Here is a 21,358-nt window from a genome sequence, read left to right as displayed (position 1 = left end):
TACTCAAATTCCACTTTTACATCATTAGACCATTAGTCATTTCCCCAGGTTGGTTAACTGCATTTAATGCCCAGGTGGCTGTTAAACAATATATTATAACAGTGTAAGGTCACAAATTCCCTTTTACAAGTTATTGTCTGGCTTTGAGACATCATCTGAGCCATGTCATCATCCTATGTTCCAGCTACAATGAAAACATCTCAGCAAGTGGTGCCTTCTACTTATGCATTTATTAGCTATATTATAAACATTTAACATGCCCAATGCAGAAAATGAGTCAAATAAAAACTGTACTTTGACTAAGGGGCTCTCGTTCCTTGTACTGTAACTTGATCATCTCACTGCACCCGTTCTTGCAATTCGCACAACTCCCTTGTGTTACACTTGATCACATTTATACGTTACACAACACTGCTTGCAAAGCAATGCCACACTGCAGTTTTAAGTCAACCCCTGAGGCTTTTTAATGCACTAATCAAAAGGGTCACATCCTGGCATGAAAAGGAGTGTAAGAATTTTTTGTTTGTTTGCTGAAAGAGTCCATGTGCAAGTATCAAGCCCTTTTAATGCAAAATAAATTCAAATGACAGTCACAGACCCTGCAAGTTATTTTTATTTCAACATTTCATTGCGGCAGTTATTTTCTTGCACAAATCCATTTAAGAATATGGTAACCAGAAACGCACCTGTGCTTGTGAAGTGTGTCAGACTTAGCAGTCATATTGCACAAGAAAATGTAGGCTATATGGAAACCAAACTGCTTTGTTAACAACTGTCATTTTCCTTTTTTTTTTTTTTTTTTTTGGTGTTGTGCACAGGAATTAGCAGCTGGCACATTGCGAGTTCATAGAAAAACTGCATAATAACTTTTCATAGCACACAAATAATAATTAAAGAACCTATAGGTTACTGCATGATACTGTATATTGCATGTGTCTTAAATGCTTTATTTTTTTTTAACTTTCTGCAAAACAGATTTATTGACTGAACTAATTAAATGCCTTAACTGATTGTAGATTAAATAGCATTGTATGTCACAATAAAAAATATGTGTTTAACCAAAACTGATGGTGTGCTATGAGTAAAGAACTGAATATGCAGTTATTGAAAGGTTAAATAATGTATTACATTTCAAGAATATTAAATCTGCAATTGATCTGAGCTCTTTAAGAGACACACTTTGGATCTTATTAAGCATGCAAACTAAAATTAAGTCACTTTACTGTGCTACGCCTGAAAAATGATATTCTCAAACACTTCACTGTTTGAAGAACCTGTAATGGATGACACAAAGCAATATATTACATGGCACTTAACTAATAAAGAGGACACAGTTTGCAAAAAAAAAGAGATAAAGCTCAACTACTGTATTTAAGTTAAACAAGCATTTTTTTTTTACTTCAACTGCCTATAATGGTGCATGTTTCCCTTTAGATTCTGAACATCCTCTTGTTGAAATTAAATTCAGCCAAAAGAAAAAGAAAAATCACTGCAAATGTAAAAAAAAACTACAAGCTGCTATAATTTGCAGCAGCCAATAACAAATGCAAATTAGGATATCTATAACACACAGATTTTAGCTTTCAGTGCAGCCACGAATGTTCCAGCGCAGAAGTGCAAATGAAAGTTATAGCACTAGGGGGTAAGGGTATAAAACTATGAATGCTCTTGTCACTTAATGAATTTTGCAGTGTATTGTTCATCACTAATTTGGATCTATTGTGAAAATAGATATCTGGAATATATACCAAATAATGGATATGAAATAAATACAAGGAAAACGTGTTCCTGCAAAAGTAAATCCCCAGTGTTATTTCTGTTTAACCAAAGGACAAACGTTATGACATAATCTCATGAGGTCGACGCTTTCTTCATGATAATAGTGATAAATGTATTTATTTCCTGATGCCAATTCCAATTATAGACGATAAAGTGGCTGGTTGAGATAAATCAAAAGTACTGTTTTTGTACATTTTATCCCAAATAAATCTACTTGGCTCGTACTGGGGTACAAGCGAAGAGATTAATAAAATTAATAACATTAAAAACCCTTTTCGGAAATGCACTGGAACAGCTACAAATATATATGCAGGTGTCTCAGGCTGAAGTATGTTTTTGATGTTTGGTGATGAACTCCTTATTCTTACCCTGGGTTGCATTCTAATGATCAACATAATACATCATTTTGTTGGTATAGTGAGCTTGCAATTAAGAGTGAGCGAAGAATCGTTTTAGAAGGCTTCCTCACAGTTTGTGAGCAGAACTGGAAGCACATATGCTAGCTTATTGAGAGTATAAATTTACTTTATTGAAAAGCGTTTATTGAAACTATAAATATGCTGCGAGGAGAACGCAAATCCTGAAATATATTTTGGATTCCTGAATGCAATATGCAAAAGGAAAGAAAACACACACACACAGCAATAATCTCATATCGCTACAGTTTTATCATAAACAACATCTATAGTCTGATTTACTAAATCGTTTTTGCATAATCATTTTTAGGCTGCTTGCTCTTATAGTAAGGTTCCTTTTTTAACATTTAGGCATAATTTCGGTACCCCCCATTATTTTTGTGCTGGAGTCTGCAATGCCTTCATTGGCGAATAGGTATATTGCAGAACTACAGCTCTTATTTCAAGCACTTTATTTTCAAGTTAATAAGTGGTATAAAGGCTACCCATAAGAAATATGTTTTATGTTTCATTATAAGTAATCGTCCCTATCCCACCTCTCAGCCCCAAGTCTGAACTACCTGAATTTTGTCTGGGCACATACAAATTAAGTTTAAATTAGGTGACATAATTACAATCACATTCACACCCCGCATATTCTAACATTTAAGGTATTTCTGTAAATGGGAAGCTATTTTTATCCCAATTCATTCCCTTTTAGAGCTCTCTTACCTGTAAAAGGGTAACACCGAACCCTCTGTCTACCTGCCCGTACCCAAAAATGAGAATGAAAATGTAATGGCTTCCCGGAGGCAGAGATCTATAGGAACATAAATTATGTTATCTGATACTAGGAAAAGAACGAAGGAGCCTTACAGTGCTGCTTATATCTTTCACAATGAAAGCATACCACAAGAGACCAGATTGTCTATATGCTTCACTGAAAGAAGCAATATTCTGTATTCTGCGTCATTCCAATTACCATAAGCTCCATCGTAACGCTTATACTCCCTGGGGCACCCTTACAACGAACTGCAGGTATCTGCAGCCGAATGAAAAGTTTATTTCTCATTTGCATTAAAGTTAGTTAATATTAACGTTACAATAAGAAAAGTCGGACTATAACTTCGTTTTTTGTACATTTTTTTTCCAAAAACCCTCATTTCCAGGCATCCAAAACGGTTACCTGTTTATCGTTTTGAAAGGGTACCTATCATTTGCTTGCATTCTACATTCAAGTAATGAACTTTACAGATAACGGCGAAAAACTTCAAAATACAGTAATACATAAAATGACAAAAAAAAAAAAAAAAAGTAAATGTATGGTAATAAATTAATTAGCATAGTAAAAAAAATACCATGCATGCAGCTGGCAACCGACAATGTTCACAATTTTTTTCTCTTCTCTCTGCCTGGAATTATGAAGCTGTAAAGTATAAATGTTGATTTCAGTCTTCTACAATGAGACTACAGAGCGCTACCAAGCACTAGCTAGTGATGAAGCATGCTTTGAGCTCCCCCTAGTAGTCACAGTTTGTCACTTAAACGCCTGAAGGTACAATTGAGATGCTCCTCTTAGAAATTAAATATTTTGAAGAAGACTGCAAAGTTTATTCTAAAACTGAAAAAGCTATAAACAATGCATAGCACAGTCACACGGAAGGTGAATGAGGAGAAAAGGTAAAGACAACAGTAAGGAATGTTATAATAAAAAAAAAATGACTGTTGTAAGGCCTTGGTGCTTATAATCTGATCAATCTTCTTTGCACCGCACTATATTAAATCTTAATTATTCTCAGCATTGTTTCTAGCCGGTCTGTGTTGCCCACACTGGCAAGCATTCTGCAGATGCAGGACAAGCAATTTGAGTAGAGACCAAAGTGGCGTTGGTTTTAGTGGTTTTTAGTATCGCTTTTTTTTTTCTTCTTTTTTTAATAAAGGCAAATGCTTCATAAAAAACTAGCATGTGCAATAAAACTAGCAAATCTGCAGACCTAAATCACCGCAGGCAACAATAAGTAAACCGGTAGAGACTAAATCCGGTTTTACCGCCATGAAATCTATGTAACCGTGCTTCAAAAAGCAACTTACGTGGTATTTTTACCCTTAAATCTAGTCGTACCCGTGCACTGATGTTTCTCGTTCAACTCTGCAAGAGTTACGCTAACCACAATCATTTTCCGGGGCCGTTGGTGTTCCAGCAGTGAAGGGGTTAACAGCCTCACCAATGCAATGTCTAAAGCATGACCATATCCCTTTTAAATAGATGATCAATATACTAAAGGAAAACTATACAGAGGTGTCAAATGTATCGGACATTGTGAGGTTAAGTTTAGATAAATAAAAAAAATAAAAAAAATACAATTTCTTTTCTCGCTTTCAGCTTTACCATAGCTCAACCTCTTAATATTCTCCCATGTACCCCATGGGATATAAACATACGTCTCTGCCTCTGAGCTTTTGCAGCTGATGAAACCTTAAAGCTGGGATTATGTCATTTACACAAGTAGGTTACAGGTAAAGTAAAGGTTTAGATTCAGATATCAGACAAATATTTCTAAGGTTTGGGCGATCACAAACTTTTGTCTGCTTTAGAACCCATTTGGACAGTCATACAGTATGTTAATATATATGTGTGTATATATAAAAAGAGATTTTTGACATAACAGATCGGTGTAAAGTCTTAGAGAGTGATACACGTTTTTAAGCTCGATTTAATGGCACATTCCTGCCATGTTTTCTGCAGACACACACTGCAAATTCCCTTTCGCGGTACAGTTTGAAATAAAAATTAAAAAAACTTTAACGTATGCTCATTAAGAATAATTTTCCATCGACTAAATGAAAGAGAAACATTTAGGACTGATGCACAAGCAAGTAATAGGCCTTTGTTGCTTTCATTTATTGGGGGAAATAGATGCAAAATGATCATGAATTAATAAAATGTAGGATTTTAAAATGTTTCATGTTTTCCCTGCAGGCATAGAAAAATGGATGTATCCAGGTAAAGTGGAATAAAAGCAAGGAAAACATTTAGGGATGCAGAAAGGTCTCACGGTCACCAGATTCCTATATAACAGAAACCAGAGGCTTTTACACAATAAACAATAAAAACTGGTTTGACAGCTCTCTCTCTCTCCACTAAATCTACAGGTATTTTCATGCTAAAACATCCACAGTGTCTCGTTTCAGCCTCATGTCTTACTAGCATGAATACTTTTAATAAACAAATGTATCCGCACCCCCTAAAATGATCAGAAATAATCGGCCTTTGTCTGCATCCATACTATGAACGTTGCAGCAGAACACTGTATTTACTCCTCCAGCCTGAAATGCTGTGCAGTGGTTATTGTTTTTGCTTATACGTAAGATGCCAAAACACTCCAAAACAGCATCATATCTGAGACAAGAAGTAGCACGATCAATACTCTGCAGCTATTTCACCTCCGTTCAACCAACCCAGATAAATTCCCCCCCCCGCATCGGAAGAGCTTACAATCAACTATGACTTACTGACTTTTCTTCTGTTACACTACTGTTACACTACTTGTAATATGCAGTTGATTTTTTCATCTTGAATGAAAGCCCAAATGCTCACAATCAAATATAATTGTTTGATTTAGTCTTGCAGAGTATAACACGGTGAAACCAAGGCTGGTATTAGTATTTATGCATCCGTTGAATTGTTCTGCAGATGTGGTTTAGGTTTTGAATGTACGCAGACCTACAGACAGTATATAAAACCATGTGCAAATAAGTTTCCAAAACCTTCAGCCATTACACAGAAAATGACAAGAGTGGCCCTGGCAGAACACTCTTCAACTCTTCACCCTAAAATGGGTGGCCTTGTGCATCTGCATTTTACAAGATTGGCTGGCAAATTCATATAAGGCTACAAAAGAAGTGCACTGCCTTACGTGACTACTGAATGTGGCACTTATTATTTACAGTTGCTACTGGCTGAATGTCTACATTTTCCAAATCCTCCAGGTGGAACACACATAGGCAAAGTCTGGCTTTCTTGGATCCCTGCCTGGTTTTCCAACTGTCAGTTATCATACAAACAACAACAGGCTCCACACTGACATTAGAATTATCACTACTATTACCGTCCATTATTTCGTTTTAGGGCCTCAATCTGAACAGATTTCAGTAGTCTGTTAATTATTTAATCTGGGGGGGGCAGAAATGTTATTTAACACCATATCTGCCAGTGTTGAATGAACTAGTGTATCACATGAAACTCTGGCAGGCAAGGGGTTGCTCAGGAGGCCAACACACTGTGAATATTCAAATGGTGCCAATAATGTCACTACAAACACCTTGATCAATGATCCTCATATCATATAATCTGAAATTCTCCATGATACCTACCTGCTTGGTGGCTTCTTGCTTCCCTTTAACTGGACACATTGAATGAAGGGGTCACTGCAGCATCACCCCACCCCCCCAAAAATAAAAAAAGACACAGGCCTTATTCCCAAAAGGTCCATTCTTGCTGCACTCACTGGGTACCATGCCATCTGCTTTATCCAGAGCTGCCCAAACTGCACCCATCCAACATCCTAAGAAATCAGCCCTTGGTTGAGCCCCAGGTGCCTGTGTAATCTACAGTGAATATTCATTGCCATGATACAGCAAATCCTCACCCCGTGGGCAATGGGATGCACAGAAATACAAGTCACCTTTATCTTCCTGAGGAATAAATCCCTGTCTTCCTTCCTTCTACAACATAGCTTAAAAAATTAAGAGAAGAAAAAAAAAAAAGAAAACATCATAATGCAAAGACAGGGTCTGGAAAGTGGAAAGGGAAAGAAAAATGGGTATTTTTTTCAGTAATTCAGAATCTTCCTCGAAACAAACAAAAATCTGAGAATGAATGAAGAGGAGAAAGCACAGGCTAGCAAGCAGCAGAGAGAGAGAGAGAGGGCTGCTCTCCTGGCAAGCTCTGGGAGGGGAGAACCCCTTATATATCCCTATATATATTTATTTATTTAAATTGGCTAAAATCTACCATAAATATTCACCTTCCTTCTCCCTCCCAGGCGCCTCACACCTAGATCATGGAAGTGCCAGCAGCGCAGGGGGAAAGAGGAACTGGCCGGCCAATGAGCACTGAAGCCGGGGGACTATTATTGCACTTTAGCTTCCCAGGCTCTAAGGAGCCCGTGCAGCAGGATACAAGGGTGCAAAGTACAGGTTTGCACGAAGCTGTGGGAGGGAAGGAGATCAGCCTGGAGTACCGTCTGGCTTTTTTACCTTTCCTGCTCCAACAGTTATGTCCCCAAACACATCTCCCCCCCTTCCCCGGGCCGGCTCCCAGACAAACAGTGCAGCCAAATAATAAAGCCATGTGTGCTATTGTGTGACAGACGCAGCCCCACTAACCCAGGTCTTCCTGGTCACCTCTCGTGTCACTTTCCCAGGGACTTTACATGGGGGATATTAAACCCTCCGTCATGGGTGACCCCTGAACATTTACAACGATGAATAACATTAATTAGTAATGGAGGAGTCCATTGCATTTCACAGTGTGTGTGTGTGTGTGTGTGTGTGTGTGTGTGAGGAATATCTTTTTAGCTCAAACCAAACAGTGGCAGTGGGTGAGGGCAAAGAGAAACAAAAGACTTTTATAAAGTCCTGTTTGTAGCTGTGAGCTGCTTTCGGTTTGTATCAGCAGAATGGAGCCCATGTGCTCACACTGACACCAGTAAATGCTAAAAACTGTATATGATTTCTCATTTAGGTACCAAACCTTTCTCTACAAGTCAGTATAAAATGTACCAATGCAAAGTGGCAGCTGTAGGCCCATACACAGGAGCCATCCCTCCACAGAAAGCCAATGTAACAGCACACCTACCACCATTAGATTGTCAGCTCAGTGAGCTTGCTTTTAAACAAACTGGATCTATGGTCAGGCTGATTTATCTGCCTAAATGGGTCAGTGACAGGAAGGTGGTCCAACTAAAGATCATTAAATGCAATAGCCCCCCGTTATCTTATTAACAGCTGCCACACTGACACCCACTTCTGACACAACTGGAAAGTCTCTATTTTTCAACGTATCCCTAGACATTACACAGAAGTACTAACATCCTTAAAAAAATAAAGTCAAAAAGTAACTTTCCTTCGTTTGTAACTTTTCATTCGTATAAAGTATCATTTGCAAGAAGAATATGCTATTACACAGGTGTGAGGGGAGCCCACTTCCCAGTTCAGCTGACCTGTCGTTTTCCTTCAACCTACTTTGGATATGTTAGATTGTTAGACTGTGGAAGCCCACATTCTCCAGGCACTTAGTCTATCCATCACCTCTCCCTGCTGTTAGCATACCTTCATAGCTCTAAGGTTAACTCTGACCCCACGGTATCCCCCCCAAAAAAACATCCTAGAAGCTAATGTCCCATCCAGGGCATACGTTTCTCTCCCCTCCTAATAAATTGATCCAGAGCCCCCCTTCTCCCACTCCCCCTCTCTCTCCCTCCCCAGGCTCTGCTGCCAATTTCGATGCATTTACATTTTGCAGCCACACAGTTGTAACGCTCTCCTAGCCATGTGTTTGTCATTAAGTCTCCCCAGCCAGTTCCTGCCCAGGTCTCTACCTTTCCCCAGCATTTCCTTGCCCCCTTCAACTTCACAGCAGCAAAACTGCAAATCAACTGCCCTGCCTCGGCTGCCGTGGATTCATCAAGCCAACTGCTGCTTTTCTTTTCATTATTATTATTATTATCATTATTATTACTACAAGTCTAATCTATGAATCCCATGCCTGCAAAAATGGTAAGTGCAGGCCACTGGCACAAATTAAATGCATCACACCCAGGCCATGAATTAAATACATTGCACCCAGACCACGAATTAAATGTATTGCACCCAGGTCACTAATTAAATGCATTGCACCCAGGCCACGAATTAAATGCATTGCACCCAGGCCACGAATTAAATGCATTGCACCCAGGCCATGGATTAAATACATTGCACCCAGGCCACGAATTAAATGCATTGCACCCAGGCCATGGATTAAATACATTGCACCCAGGCCACGAACTAAATGTACTGCACCCAGGGCACTAATTAAATGCTTTGCACCCAGGCCATGGATTAAATACCATGGCCACGAATTAAATGTATTGCACCCAGGCCATGAATTAAATGCAATGCACCCAGGCCATGAATTAAATGCACTGCACCCAGGCCATGAATTAAATGCACTGCACCCAGGCCATGAATTGAATGCACTGCACCCAGGACATGAATTAAATACATTGCACCCAGGCCATGAATTAAATGCACTGCACCCAGGCCACAAATTAAATGCACCGCACCCAGGCCACGAGTTGAATGACTTGCACAGAACAGTTTTGCAAGTGCTGAGCTTGGTATAGCGGCAGCTGTAATGGCCAATGCAGAAGTGTGCAGCATGATTTACTGACAGTGGCTTTGGAGTTTTTCCATTCGGGCTGTCAGAAGGATCCCATGTGCTCGCTAACTTTTCCTGACTCGCCAACTTATTAAAAGCAGGCACCCTGCACAAGTCAGCTTCTTGTCAGCCGTGCAGCCCAGGAAAGCTCAGGAGCAGGTAAGTCTTCTGCCCGACCCCCTCCTGCCTCTCTACCTTCCCATGTCCTTACAAGCTTTGCGCTTGCCCCGTGCAAACTTACGTGCGATAACGTCCCTTTGTAACAAGTGCTGCGGGTTTCCCTGCTTGCGACGGGACATTGCCCTGGCATTTAAACTGGCATCGCCCGGAGATCGGTTGTGCGTAAAGGCGACCTGCTCTCCTTCCACCCCCACGTTTCCTTCTTCTCCTCTCCTCCTCTCTCTTATTCTCTTCTTCTTCTTGTGTCTTGTGCAAGACAAGGAAAGGCAATAAGCGTCCTCCTTTCAGCAAGAAATCAAACAAGGAGGGCACTAGTTTCTCCACTTCCAATCTTCAACTTATTAGGAATTGGCTGATCTCGTGTCCACTCGTCCTATGTCCACAGCGCGCGGCACTTCTTCCATCAATGCGCAAAATCAGGAACCAAACAGAAATGGTAATAATTTAAAAAGGAAAAAAAAAAAAACTACGATTGCCCAAATAATGCCAAAAAGGGAGGCTTGACCCGGCTGCTTTAGGGGGGACTGTCAGAGAGAGTCTCCTTGCAGTTACACTGGCTCTGCCCTGGAATGTAGCGCCCAGCACTTTGCGCTGCTCCACTTGCCACTGGGACGACTTGCTGAGCCAGGGCTGTGCTGTTGGCTATTACTATTTAATTGTAATGTGAAGATGGCGGAGTCCTGGTTCTCTGGGAGCTCTCTGTCTCTCTGTGGCTAGGTCTGCCTCTGTACAATGGGATAAAATTCAAGTTCAAGTACGGACGTGACGTTTAATCTGCACCAGAGACAAAAAGACCGAAAGAGTAGGAGCACTGGGGGCGACTAGTGGTGGCTTTTTAACATTGTACCCTGAACACAACAAGAAAAACCACATGCCTACAGCACAGGGCTTTTGTACAGCTCTCATTCTCCTGCAGCCACTGCTTGCTAAACCCATGCACTGGCACACACTCTCTACAGCTCCAATGTAGCAAGAAAAGCACTGGCACCTTCTCCTCTTATTATTATTATTATTATTTTATTCTGAGATGGAAGTTCACTATACTAATGCTGCAGGTCAGTTCTATGTGACACCTTGTCCTGTACCCAGAGCACTTGTCCCCTATATCCACATTTCAAGTGTAAGCTCTATGGTACAAAAAAAAGTCTCTGCAACGTGTGCTGTGTTCCTGGTGAGGGTAATAGATGATTTATTATATAAGTGACCGAATTCTTTTACTTTTGTGCTAAATTAGCCCTGATTTACAAGTGCACAGAACTCTTGTAAACTCTAGAACAGGGGTCCCCAACCTTTTTTACTAGTGAGCATAATGTTGGAGAGTATCAACATGCAAATTTTATTGAGGCTTCCACATAAGGTTTGTGCTTGGGTATTGGTAGCTCCTATGTGACTTAAAGCTAACAGGCAGTATATCTGGTTTTTATGCAATTAAAGCTTGCGTTTAAGCCAGGAATTTAAAAAAAAAAGCACCTGCTTTCAGGCCACTGGGAGCAACGTCCAAGGGGTCGGAGAGCAACATGGTTGCTCACAAGCCACTGCTTGGGGATCACTGCACTAGAAGGTGACCAATGGACTTCTTGCTTGCTAAACAGAAGAGGAAAAACACAGTATAATGAAAAGCAGAGATGGGTGTCTGGGTAAGGGGGTTTAGTCTATCCACTTCACTAGGAAATACCATTACAAGTCCACAGAACTCATAAACTCTGGAAGGTGACCACTGCTTGCCAAACAGATGGGGTAAATCACGGAATAATGAGAAGCAGAGAACCCATTGTATGTGTGTCTGGGTTTAGTCTGTCCACTTCACTAGGAAATACCATTACACTGGCTGCGCTTATACTGTATAGGATTCTGCATTGCACTCAGTGTGGCAAAAGGGTTAAATTATATTGGCTTGCATCCGACGATTATACAGAGTCTATTTAACAAAAAAGAACAATTGTCTAATTTCTGCAATTTGCCAGTAAGATGTGGGAAACGATACTTTCCAATGCAGTGCCTTTTTGTTTTGTTTTTAAGAATGTTTTTGTTCAGTACTACCTGACACATTCTATTACGGCTTTTTAAAATATCAACCTTTGTGTTTTTCCTTCCCAAAAAGCTTATACCGTAGCCATCTTATGGATAAGATTATCCTGGCAAATACGGTAATATCTCTATCTATAAGCACAGCCAACTGAAGGTTGATTGTGAATATTACACCCATGTAATGCCTCTATATTTATTCCACACTAAACAGCCTCTGACTATGTATACATGAGAATCATTTCAAAGGATTTTACAAAAAAAAAAAAAAAAAAACGACAACGTGTTAACGTGGAATAAAATGCAAAGTTAATACCTCCACGGTGACATATTGTGCATCATTCATGGAATTTGTAATAATTAAACGGATAAGATAATAAAAAATCATTGCCGTTTTCTCCCGAAGGACACCTTTTCTTTCTGAGGCTCATAAGAATTATGCAGAATGGAGGAGATGCAAGAGGCAGAGGATTTGCAGGTGGCGAAGAAAGGAGATTGAGGGAGACAATTAAAAGCACTGGGGACATGTTGTGAGCACAGGAATTCATTCTACCAACACATAAACATGAGCATGCTACACACATGTATAAATACACCCAAACATATTTATTTACATTTCCGTCACACACACACACAGGGTGACATCACTTCCATTAATTGAAGCAAATAGAAAGACAATTTAAAAATCTTTATTCACGTATTAGACCTAGAATTTTACCCTGGAGGCTGCACGATGACCACTGAAGAACAGTTTATATCCACATTTATTTATTCACCTCTCTGTCCAATTTGGGAAATTTTCAAAGCTGTTCTGTTATATTATGTCTATAATAAGGGGTCAATATTTTTTAATTGTTCATATTCAGTTTGAAAAGAGAAATGCATACCTTTTAAATGTAGTGACTTTTATTAGATAGGTGTCCGTAACCGCAAAGAAATTGGAAATATTCTGTATACACATGTTTTGGGGTTTTTTTTGTGTCGTAGCGAATACAGAGACATTTTTTCTTTGACCTGGACAGATGAAAAATATCAACTACTTCTTTCATGAGCATCAATATCTCATCACCCCTTTAAACCTCTTGTGATAAGCAAAGGCTCTCTCTGGACTGCAGGATTTAGGCTGGAAGGGGGGAAGGGGCAAGTAATGGTTTATTTCACATTGCTGTGAATCCAAACACAGCCTAGCACATGATAACTTAGTAGGGTACGGTCACACTGAGCGTTTTCGGGGAGATTTAGTCGCCTGGCGACTAATCGCCTTGTCTATGCGGCGACCCGAACGCCTTCCCTCACTCTGCGCTGGCTAAAATGAAAAATCACCAGCACTAATCACACGCGGCGATTCTTTTTCCCGAAGTCACCCGAATTTGCCTCGCGAGGAAACTTCGGGCGACTTCAGAAAATGAATCGCCGCGTGTGATTAGCCTCAGCGATTTTTCATTTTAGCCAGTGCAGAGTGAGGGAAGGCATTTGGGGAAATTAGTCGCCGCAAAGACGAGGCGATTAGTCGCCAGGCGACTAAATTTCCCCGAAATGCTCAGTGTGACCTTACCCATATTAATATATCCTTTTAAAGGCACCAGCATGGGGGCTGTTATATCTCATCTGGGCTGTATTTGTTTATTTTAGACCTTTCCAAACCAGCAAAGGGTTAAGGCAAGCAGTGGAATAATAAAGAAAGTTGCTGCAACTATGAAAAGAGTTAACGTGGTAAAAGATGAGTGAGAGACTTTTACAAGGGAAAACAATGACCTGCTTTGTTCTGCAGCCCTTGAAGAGTTAATTATATAATTGCCGGTATCTGTAAGGCTGTGGTTATGAATGGGGGATGTTCTAAGTGGTGGTTGGGAGGGGGTTAGGTAGGTAGGTGTGTCTCGTAGATCTAACACGCATTCACACAGCTCTTTCAGTTTTTTTTTTGGTTGAGAAAATTCTCCAGTTGTCTTTCCTCCCCTTTCTCACCTAAGGTCTGCTAATGCCCAGCCCCCACCTGCTGTCATATTGATGGATGCCCCCAGGTCGTATAAGCCTTGTCAGGAATGCAGAAAAGTTTAGAATATGAATTCAAAAGGGCGTAGTGAACTAGAAAAAATTATAAAACAAAAGAGAAAAAGAAAATACTTGTATATCTTGCACTATTTGCCTCCATTTTTTTATTTGGATTTCTTAATAAAAGGAGATATTTATGATATACAATTACATATATTTTGGACTGGAGCTTCAGATGTAAAGGTGTCTGCTTTATGAGTCCTCAGATATGCAGACACTTGGGGGGGTTATTTACTAAACTCCGAATGCAAAAATCACGAAACATTTGTGATTTCTTTTTTTTTATAAAATCGGACTTTTAAAAAAATCACAAATTTTTCGGAATATATTAAACCTCGAGGATGGAAAAGTCAGAATCTGAAAATCCGGCATCTCAGACCCGTCGAGGTCACATATACGTCAATGGGAGAAGTCCCCATGATTTTTTTTTTTCATGTGCGCTGGGTTTCGTGCAATACCAGGTGAAAATTCCGAAAAAAACGTGAAAATCTTGAAAGTTGGTCGAAAAACTGGATAAAAAAAATCTTGATAATCTTGAAAATCGGATTATTTTTTTTCCCGGAAAGCAAATTTCTTCCCGAAAATTTGCTTCCCGGGAAAAAAAAAACTGATTTTGAAGATGTAATAATGAATAAGCATAAAAAAACCCAAATGGATTTGATCGGAGTTTGTAGCTGAAAATATTCGGACTTTGATAAATAACCCCCTTACTGTATCTGAAAACAACATTTATTCTTTAAATTCCTATTGTATAAGATGTCTGCAAGGAAGCTTCACACCTCACTGGGCACCACTTAACTGAAATTACTTTTATTATCCTTTACCAATGTTATGTCCTTTACTGAGATTGTTCATCATTCTCACCAGCGACTGCGCCAGTGAAGCTTACAGTCTAAAGACCCTATCACACAACACACACATGCACTCAGAGACAATTAAATGAATCAACATGTTAAGTATCATTTCATACAGTCTGGAAAACCCGATTAAGAATCCAAAACTGTCAGAAATGATTTTCTAAATGTATCTAACATTTTTTTTCCCCCCCCCAGCAATCGGAAATAAAAAAACGCAGATATCCGTTACCCAGAAATCTTTGTCCATAGTTTTGGAAATGCCGTAGAAATGAAAAAGAAATATAAATACAATTTATTTATTGTTTTTCTTTGGATGTTTCCAAAAAAAACCGAATTATTTAACATAATCTAATTCTCGTTTGCATGCTGCTGTCTGGCACTTCTGATCGTTAGTTTTAAAAGCTGTTAATGTCTTGTCTAACAGCTCCCCCTTTAGTCACTTTGCTATCTGTGTCTCACGTTCAAAGCCAGATCAATAGCAGTTTTCGTTCCAACCTTGACCTATCCCTCGACCCGGCCTGCGTGTGCATCTGGGCCTGTGTTGTGGTTTCCCACTATGCCCTGCAGATACCATCTAACAACTGGGGACTGCAGACAAACATAAAGGACTGACTCGACTAACTCAATTCAATAAAAATACCACCAGGCTGGAAAGGAATGGTATCAAACCACAAACCGTATGCGAGAGTTCATTTATGCAACCACATTTCGATTCACCATTGATCAAACAAGATGTCTAAAAATTATAATAGCTGCATTAAAAGATCTCAGGATTACCAATTCTTTACTGAGTTTACATGTGACATTATATGATATTTGCAGCTTTTGTCATCAAAACAGACTGAAAGAATTACGTGTGTGCATAATTTGGGGAATTTTTAATTTTAATTTTTTTACTCTCTTCTCAGTAATTTAGTCATACAATTTTTTTTTTAGAATAAAAAAAAGCAAAAACCTTTGTCACCCTTCTGTTTGGTCTATTCTATTATTATTATTATTATATTTGTCTGTTCTATTATGATTATATTTGTATGTTCTATTATTATTATTCTATTATTATTATTATTGATTTTAGTGTAATGACAGATGTAGACTGTTTTTTAGCTGTGGGGGGGGGAGGGTTCTATCCCATACTGAGTGTTTTTGTTACCTCTTTAATTTATTGAATGCTAGAAAGGCATTAAATGGGAGCACTCCCCCTCTCACCGCACCTTTGATTCAGCAGACCTTTGTGCTTGCGCAACACGCCTCCGGTCCAGGCCAATATCATATGAACACATAACAGAACTTGCGGAGCATTTCGGTAGCTGGATTCCTAAAATCCTCATTTATTGGGTATAGATTAAAACATGTACAACATAGCTGTGACAAATACCCCATATACATATTCGTGGTGTCTCGCCACTTCCTCAGAAGCATGCCCGGTTGTACATGTTTTTAACTATACCCAATAAATGAGGATTTTATGAACTCAGCCATCGAAATGCTCCGCAAGTTCTGTTATGTGTTCATACAATTTATTGAATGCTACCTGTTGCTTTCAGCTGTTGTTGTATTATAACTCATAACTAGTGATGGGCGACTTTATTCGCCAGGCGCGAATTTGCAGCGAATTGCCACGATTAGCCAGCGCAAAATTCGGCGGTGTCAAAAAAAATTGGACGCCGGCGTCCATTTTTTGGATGCCGGTGCAGTTTCACTAATTTTTCGGCGTTCGCCGTAAATTCACAAATTTTTCGGTGAAACGCCCCAAATTTGCCCGTCACTACTGCGTAACTGACAACGCAGAGAAAATTACACATCAAGGACTGAAGAGCTGCAGGCTCTACAACTCATCTATCTGTTGTCTTCAGCTACTATACCTAACCTACTGTCTCTCACTACCTCTAAGGGAGGAACTCCACGGACGATTTTGGAGCGATCCGACGCACTGTGCAAAAACACAGGCGTCAAATCGGATGCAACGGAAATAAAGTAAGTGAATGCATTGTTGGATGGTGTCGCAGCGTGCATGTTGCGTCGGATGAACGCTGCGACTTCATCCGACATTTCCATTATTTACCTTATTTCCGTCGCATCCGACTTGACGCCTGCGCTTTTTTTCACAGCACGCCGGATCGTGCCGAAATCGCCTGTGGAGTTCCTCCCTTTCTGTATTGGAGCTTTACTTTGTGCAGGCAGGGTGAGTCACCCCAATTTGCACATCTTAAAGACAACTAGCGTCTATGTTGGATTTAAATGAGTACAATTTAAACTGCTGTGAGCAAGATTGCCCATAATGGATTCTAGAAAATGCCCCAATTTCCTAGACAAATTAACAACAATGCACTTACTTATTTTTACCAGTCAGATATGTGCAGAAGTCAAATCAAAGGTAATTGCTGTTTGGTTGCTATGGGTTACTGCACTTTTGCAAATATACACAGTATTGGTAAATGAGCCCTTAACCTGTAAGATTTGGTATCAAAGGCATAAATAGACTCTGTGGGACTCATTTATCAACAATAGGCAAATATATTCCTGGGCAGTAACCCATGGCAATTAATTAGATGATTGCTTTCAGTGTTCAACCTACAGCTGACTGAAAAAAGCTAATCACTGATTGGTTGCTATGGGTTACTGCCCAGGTGCTAATTTGCCCAGTGTTTATATACTGTAAATGAACCCCCGTGAGTTGCCTAAGGCCGTAATGAATTATGTTGCATAAGTTATATGTTGCATTAAAGGGGTGGTTCACCTTTAAGTATGTTATGGAATGGCTAATTGTAAGCAACTTTTCAATTGGCCTTCATTTTTTATTTTTTATAGTTTTTGAATTATTTGCCTTCTTCTTCTTCTTCTGATCTTCCCAGCTTTCAAATGAGGGTCACTGACCCCATCTAAAAAAAACAAATGCTCTGTAAGGCTACAATGTTATTGTTATTTTGTATTACTCATCTTTCTATGCAAACAAGGGAAAGTTGTGCTCACCACTAGTTTTTAAAATCATTAGGCGGGGGTGCAATGAGGGTGTGACCACAAAATACATATAGTCAAATACAAGAGTCCTCTGCACTCAACCCATTATCAATATATTTAAGACAGCGACATTTTGTGCATACTGCTACTGAAAAATGCCTTACCCTTTAAACAAAACAGGGATTGTTTGTCCATCTTAAATATATTGATAATGGGTTGAGTGCAGAGGAATCTTGTATTTGTCTATATGTATTTTGTCGTCACACCCTCATTGCACCCCCGCCTAATGATTTTAAAAACTAGTGGTGAGCACAACTTTCCCTTGTTTGTTATAGTTTATACAGGAGCAGTGACCAGCTCCATGTTGTAGCTCCCACCCTCTCCAACTATAGTCAGGTGATCCCACTGGTGTCTAATAAAAGGGCAGCCAAGTTTGGGAGTTTTACTTTGAAAGCAGCAAGTAAGTTGCAGGTAAAACGTATTCGTCCCTTTTATAAAATGTATAATGAAACCATAGAATTCTTAATGAATCAAATGAAAATTGAGCATAGGACTGGCCAGATATGGGATGACTTTGACGTAGTTGGCCAGCTTAAATATATTGCAATATATGGACAAACAATCCCTGTTTTGTTTAAAGGGTAAGACATTTTTTAGTAGCAGTATGCACAAAATGTCACTGTCTTAAATATATTGATAATGGGTTGAGTGCAGAGGAATCTTGTATTCATCTTTCTATGCAGTCCCTCTCCTATTCATATTCCAGTCTCTTATTCAAATCAGTGCACGGTTGCTAGGGTAATTTGGACCCTAGCAACCAGACTGCTGAAATTGCAAACTCGAGAGATGCTGAATAAAAAGCTAAATAACTGAAAACCACAAATGAAAATTGCAAATTGTCTCAAAATATCACTATATACAACAGCAAACTAAAAGTTAATTTAATGGGGAACAACCCCATTAAGGGGTGAGATCTGTATACAGAAACCCATTATCCAGAGAGCTCTGAATGATGGAAAGGGTGTCTCCCGTAGTCTCCATTTTATCCAAATAATCCAAACTTGTCCAAAAAATCCAAAAATGTTTTTCTCTGTAATAATAAAACAGTAACTCGTTTCAATCCAAACTAAGAGATATTTCATCCTTATTGGAAGCAAAACCAGCCTATTGGGTTTATTTAATGTTTAAATGATTTTCTAATAGACTAAGGGGCACATTTACTAAGCTTGGATGAATGAATAGAGGGGAAAAAGTTTTTTGTGCTCCTCGACTTTCGAATTGGCGTAAATTCGTCTGAGTAGAATGATTCGAATAGATCGAGCGAAAAAACGCTGTGATTATTTGCCCATTCAATAGTCGAATTACTGTCTCTTTTAAAAATCATTTGACTGCCTACTTCACCAGATTAAACCTACTGAATTGCTTTAATAGCCTATGGGAAAGTCCCATAGGCTTTTTTTCTAAGTTTTTGATCGAATAAAAAGGCTTTCGATCACTCATTCGATCAAATAAAAATCCTTCAATCGAATATTCGATTGCTCGACTATTCGCCAGGCGAATATTCGCCCATTCGACTATTCGCCAGTGCGTAAATTCCCTATTCGATTCTATTCCCCAGTCGAATTTCGAGGGATTTAACCCCTCGTAATTCGACCCTTGATAAATCTGCCCCTTAGGGTATGAAGATCCAAATTACAGAAAGATCCCCAGGTCCCGAGCATTCTGGATAACAGGTCAAATGCCTATACTGTAATGCTAGAAAAAATATATTTCCATCTATAGTCTCTTGTGTAATGTTGAGCACAAATAATGAAAGTTATAGGATGTCGTTTTTAGCATTGGTTTATTTGTGGCACCATACATAGACCATGATATTGGATCATTGCTTTAAATTTAAACTGAACAGTTTAAAAAAAACTTTTAAAAAGATAAAACTGATTTTTTTTCATGCTCAAAAAAAAAAAAGGTTTCTTATTTTTGGTAAATCCTTATATAAAAATATGTCCATTCCAAATAATTTTGTATTTCACCGTGCGCCATCTCTGCAGTAAAAGAGAGGCATTCTACACTGATTAATACGTGCTATTTATGGGACACAACACTTTTTGCAACTGCAAGGGTTAAAGGAATATTCAAAAGTCCAAAAATATGATCATCTGTATTCATGGCCTCATTGCCTGTCACAATACAAGCTGCTAAAATATAACTTCACCTGTTCAACATAATGGGGTATGACAACATGAAAGAATTGGCGATACTGGATATTGTAAACTTAGAAGGAGACATATTATACCAGGCAATGAGCCCGTACTATGGAGATTCCTATAAATGAACTTTAGGAATGTCTGTTGCTGTACTTCATAGTATATCGTCATACAGAGGAAATGCACATTGGCCAACAAAATATCTCTGTGGGTAACGTAACTGTTAATTGCAACATGTTTTATGATGCGCAAAATAAAATATAACCATTTTTACCGATTTTTTTCATTTTAGCTGGAGCCGACACCTTTGGGTTACTAAGCAGTAGTAAAGGCTGGAAAAGCTGGTCCAATTTCAAATGCATTGTTATGAGGCTTTCACTCCAGCGTCTCTTAGAAATTCCACGGAATTTTTCACATATATAGCATCTCTATACATATGCCAGAGCACATACTTCTTGATAACAGCCTCACATCTAGGGGCTTATTTATCAAGGTCCGAATTTTTCTAAGTATTTCTAACAAAAATCCAATCAACTCCGACTGTGCGAATGGACCTCATTTATCATTTAAAAAGTCAGAAAAATTTTGGTTTAGGTAAAAATGTGATAACTTCGGAGCTTTGCCCGAAAAGTATGAATTTTTCGTACTTTTCCGCAATACTATGAATTTTTCTGAATTTTCAGACTTTTTGGTCAAAAATCCCTGAAATTATTGGATATCAGTACGAACAACAGTGCAGATGCTGGGACCGAATAATTTGTAGTTTTTGGGCTTAAAAAAAAAAATAGGAATGCACGGAATCCAGGATTCGGTTCGGGATATTGCCAAGATTCGGCCTTTTTCAGCAGGGTTCGGATTCGGCTGAATCCTTGTACCTGGCCGAACCGAATCCTAATTTGCATATGCAAATTATGGGGAGGGTGGGATTTCACATGACTTTTTGTTACAAAACAAGGAAGTAAACCAATTTTTTCCCACTTTTTCCTTTCCCACCCCTAATTTGCATATGCAAATTAGGATTCGGATTCAGTTCTCGCCCGAATCTTCCAAGATGGATTCGGGGATTCGGCCAAATCCAAAATAGTGGATTCGGTGAATCCCTAAAGAAAAAACAACGATTTTTTTGGAAATTATTAAAGCCTGATGGTCTTAAAATCCGACTCCGAAAATCCGGCATCTCAAAGCTCTCGAGGTCCAGTATAAGTCAATGGAGACTTATACTGGACCTCGAGAGCTTTGAGATGCCGGATTTTCGGAGTCAGGCTTTTAAGACCATCAGGCTTTAATAAATTACGAAAAATTCGTAGTTTTTTTTTTAAGTCCAAAAACTACGAATTGTTTGGATTTCAGATATTCGGACCATAATAAATAACCCCCCTAGTTTCTGCTTATCAGGCCACAGTTCCCAATATACAGTAAAACCCCCATTTTATGTTTTTCAGGGGACCAGGAAATATATATGTAAAATCCGGGAAAATGTAAAATCAG

The 21,358-nt window shown here is 39.1% G+C and overlaps 1 protein-coding gene across 4 annotated transcripts in view; it reads right to left on the bottom strand.

The window, feature by feature from the left end:
- The window catches only part of bcl11b.S (BCL11B, BAF complex component S homeolog), a 78,301-nt gene extending 67,744 nt beyond the window's left edge, over nt 1–10,557 (bottom strand). For 3 of the 4 annotated variants that reach the window (XM_018232387.2, XM_018232386.2, XM_041575311.1), the window contains exon 1: nt 9,836–10,557. In XM_018232387.2, the coding sequence (XP_018087876.1) occupies nt 9,836–9,893 (58 nt within the window). In that variant the 5' untranslated portion in view covers nt 9,894–10,557. The remainder of the gene's footprint in view (nt 1–9,835) is intronic. The other variant, XM_018232385.2, reaches the window with a different exon arrangement.
- Between the last annotated feature and the right edge of the window lie 10,801 nt (nt 10,558–21,358).

This window comes from Xenopus laevis, chromosome 8S (assembly GCF_017654675.1).
Source record: "Xenopus laevis strain J_2021 chromosome 8S, Xenopus_laevis_v10.1, whole genome shotgun sequence".
Classification (NCBI taxonomy): domain Eukaryota; kingdom Metazoa; phylum Chordata; class Amphibia; order Anura; family Pipidae; genus Xenopus; species Xenopus laevis.
The sequence above is the reverse complement of the archived record's forward strand: the minus strand, read 5'-3'. Positions and strand labels throughout refer to the sequence as shown.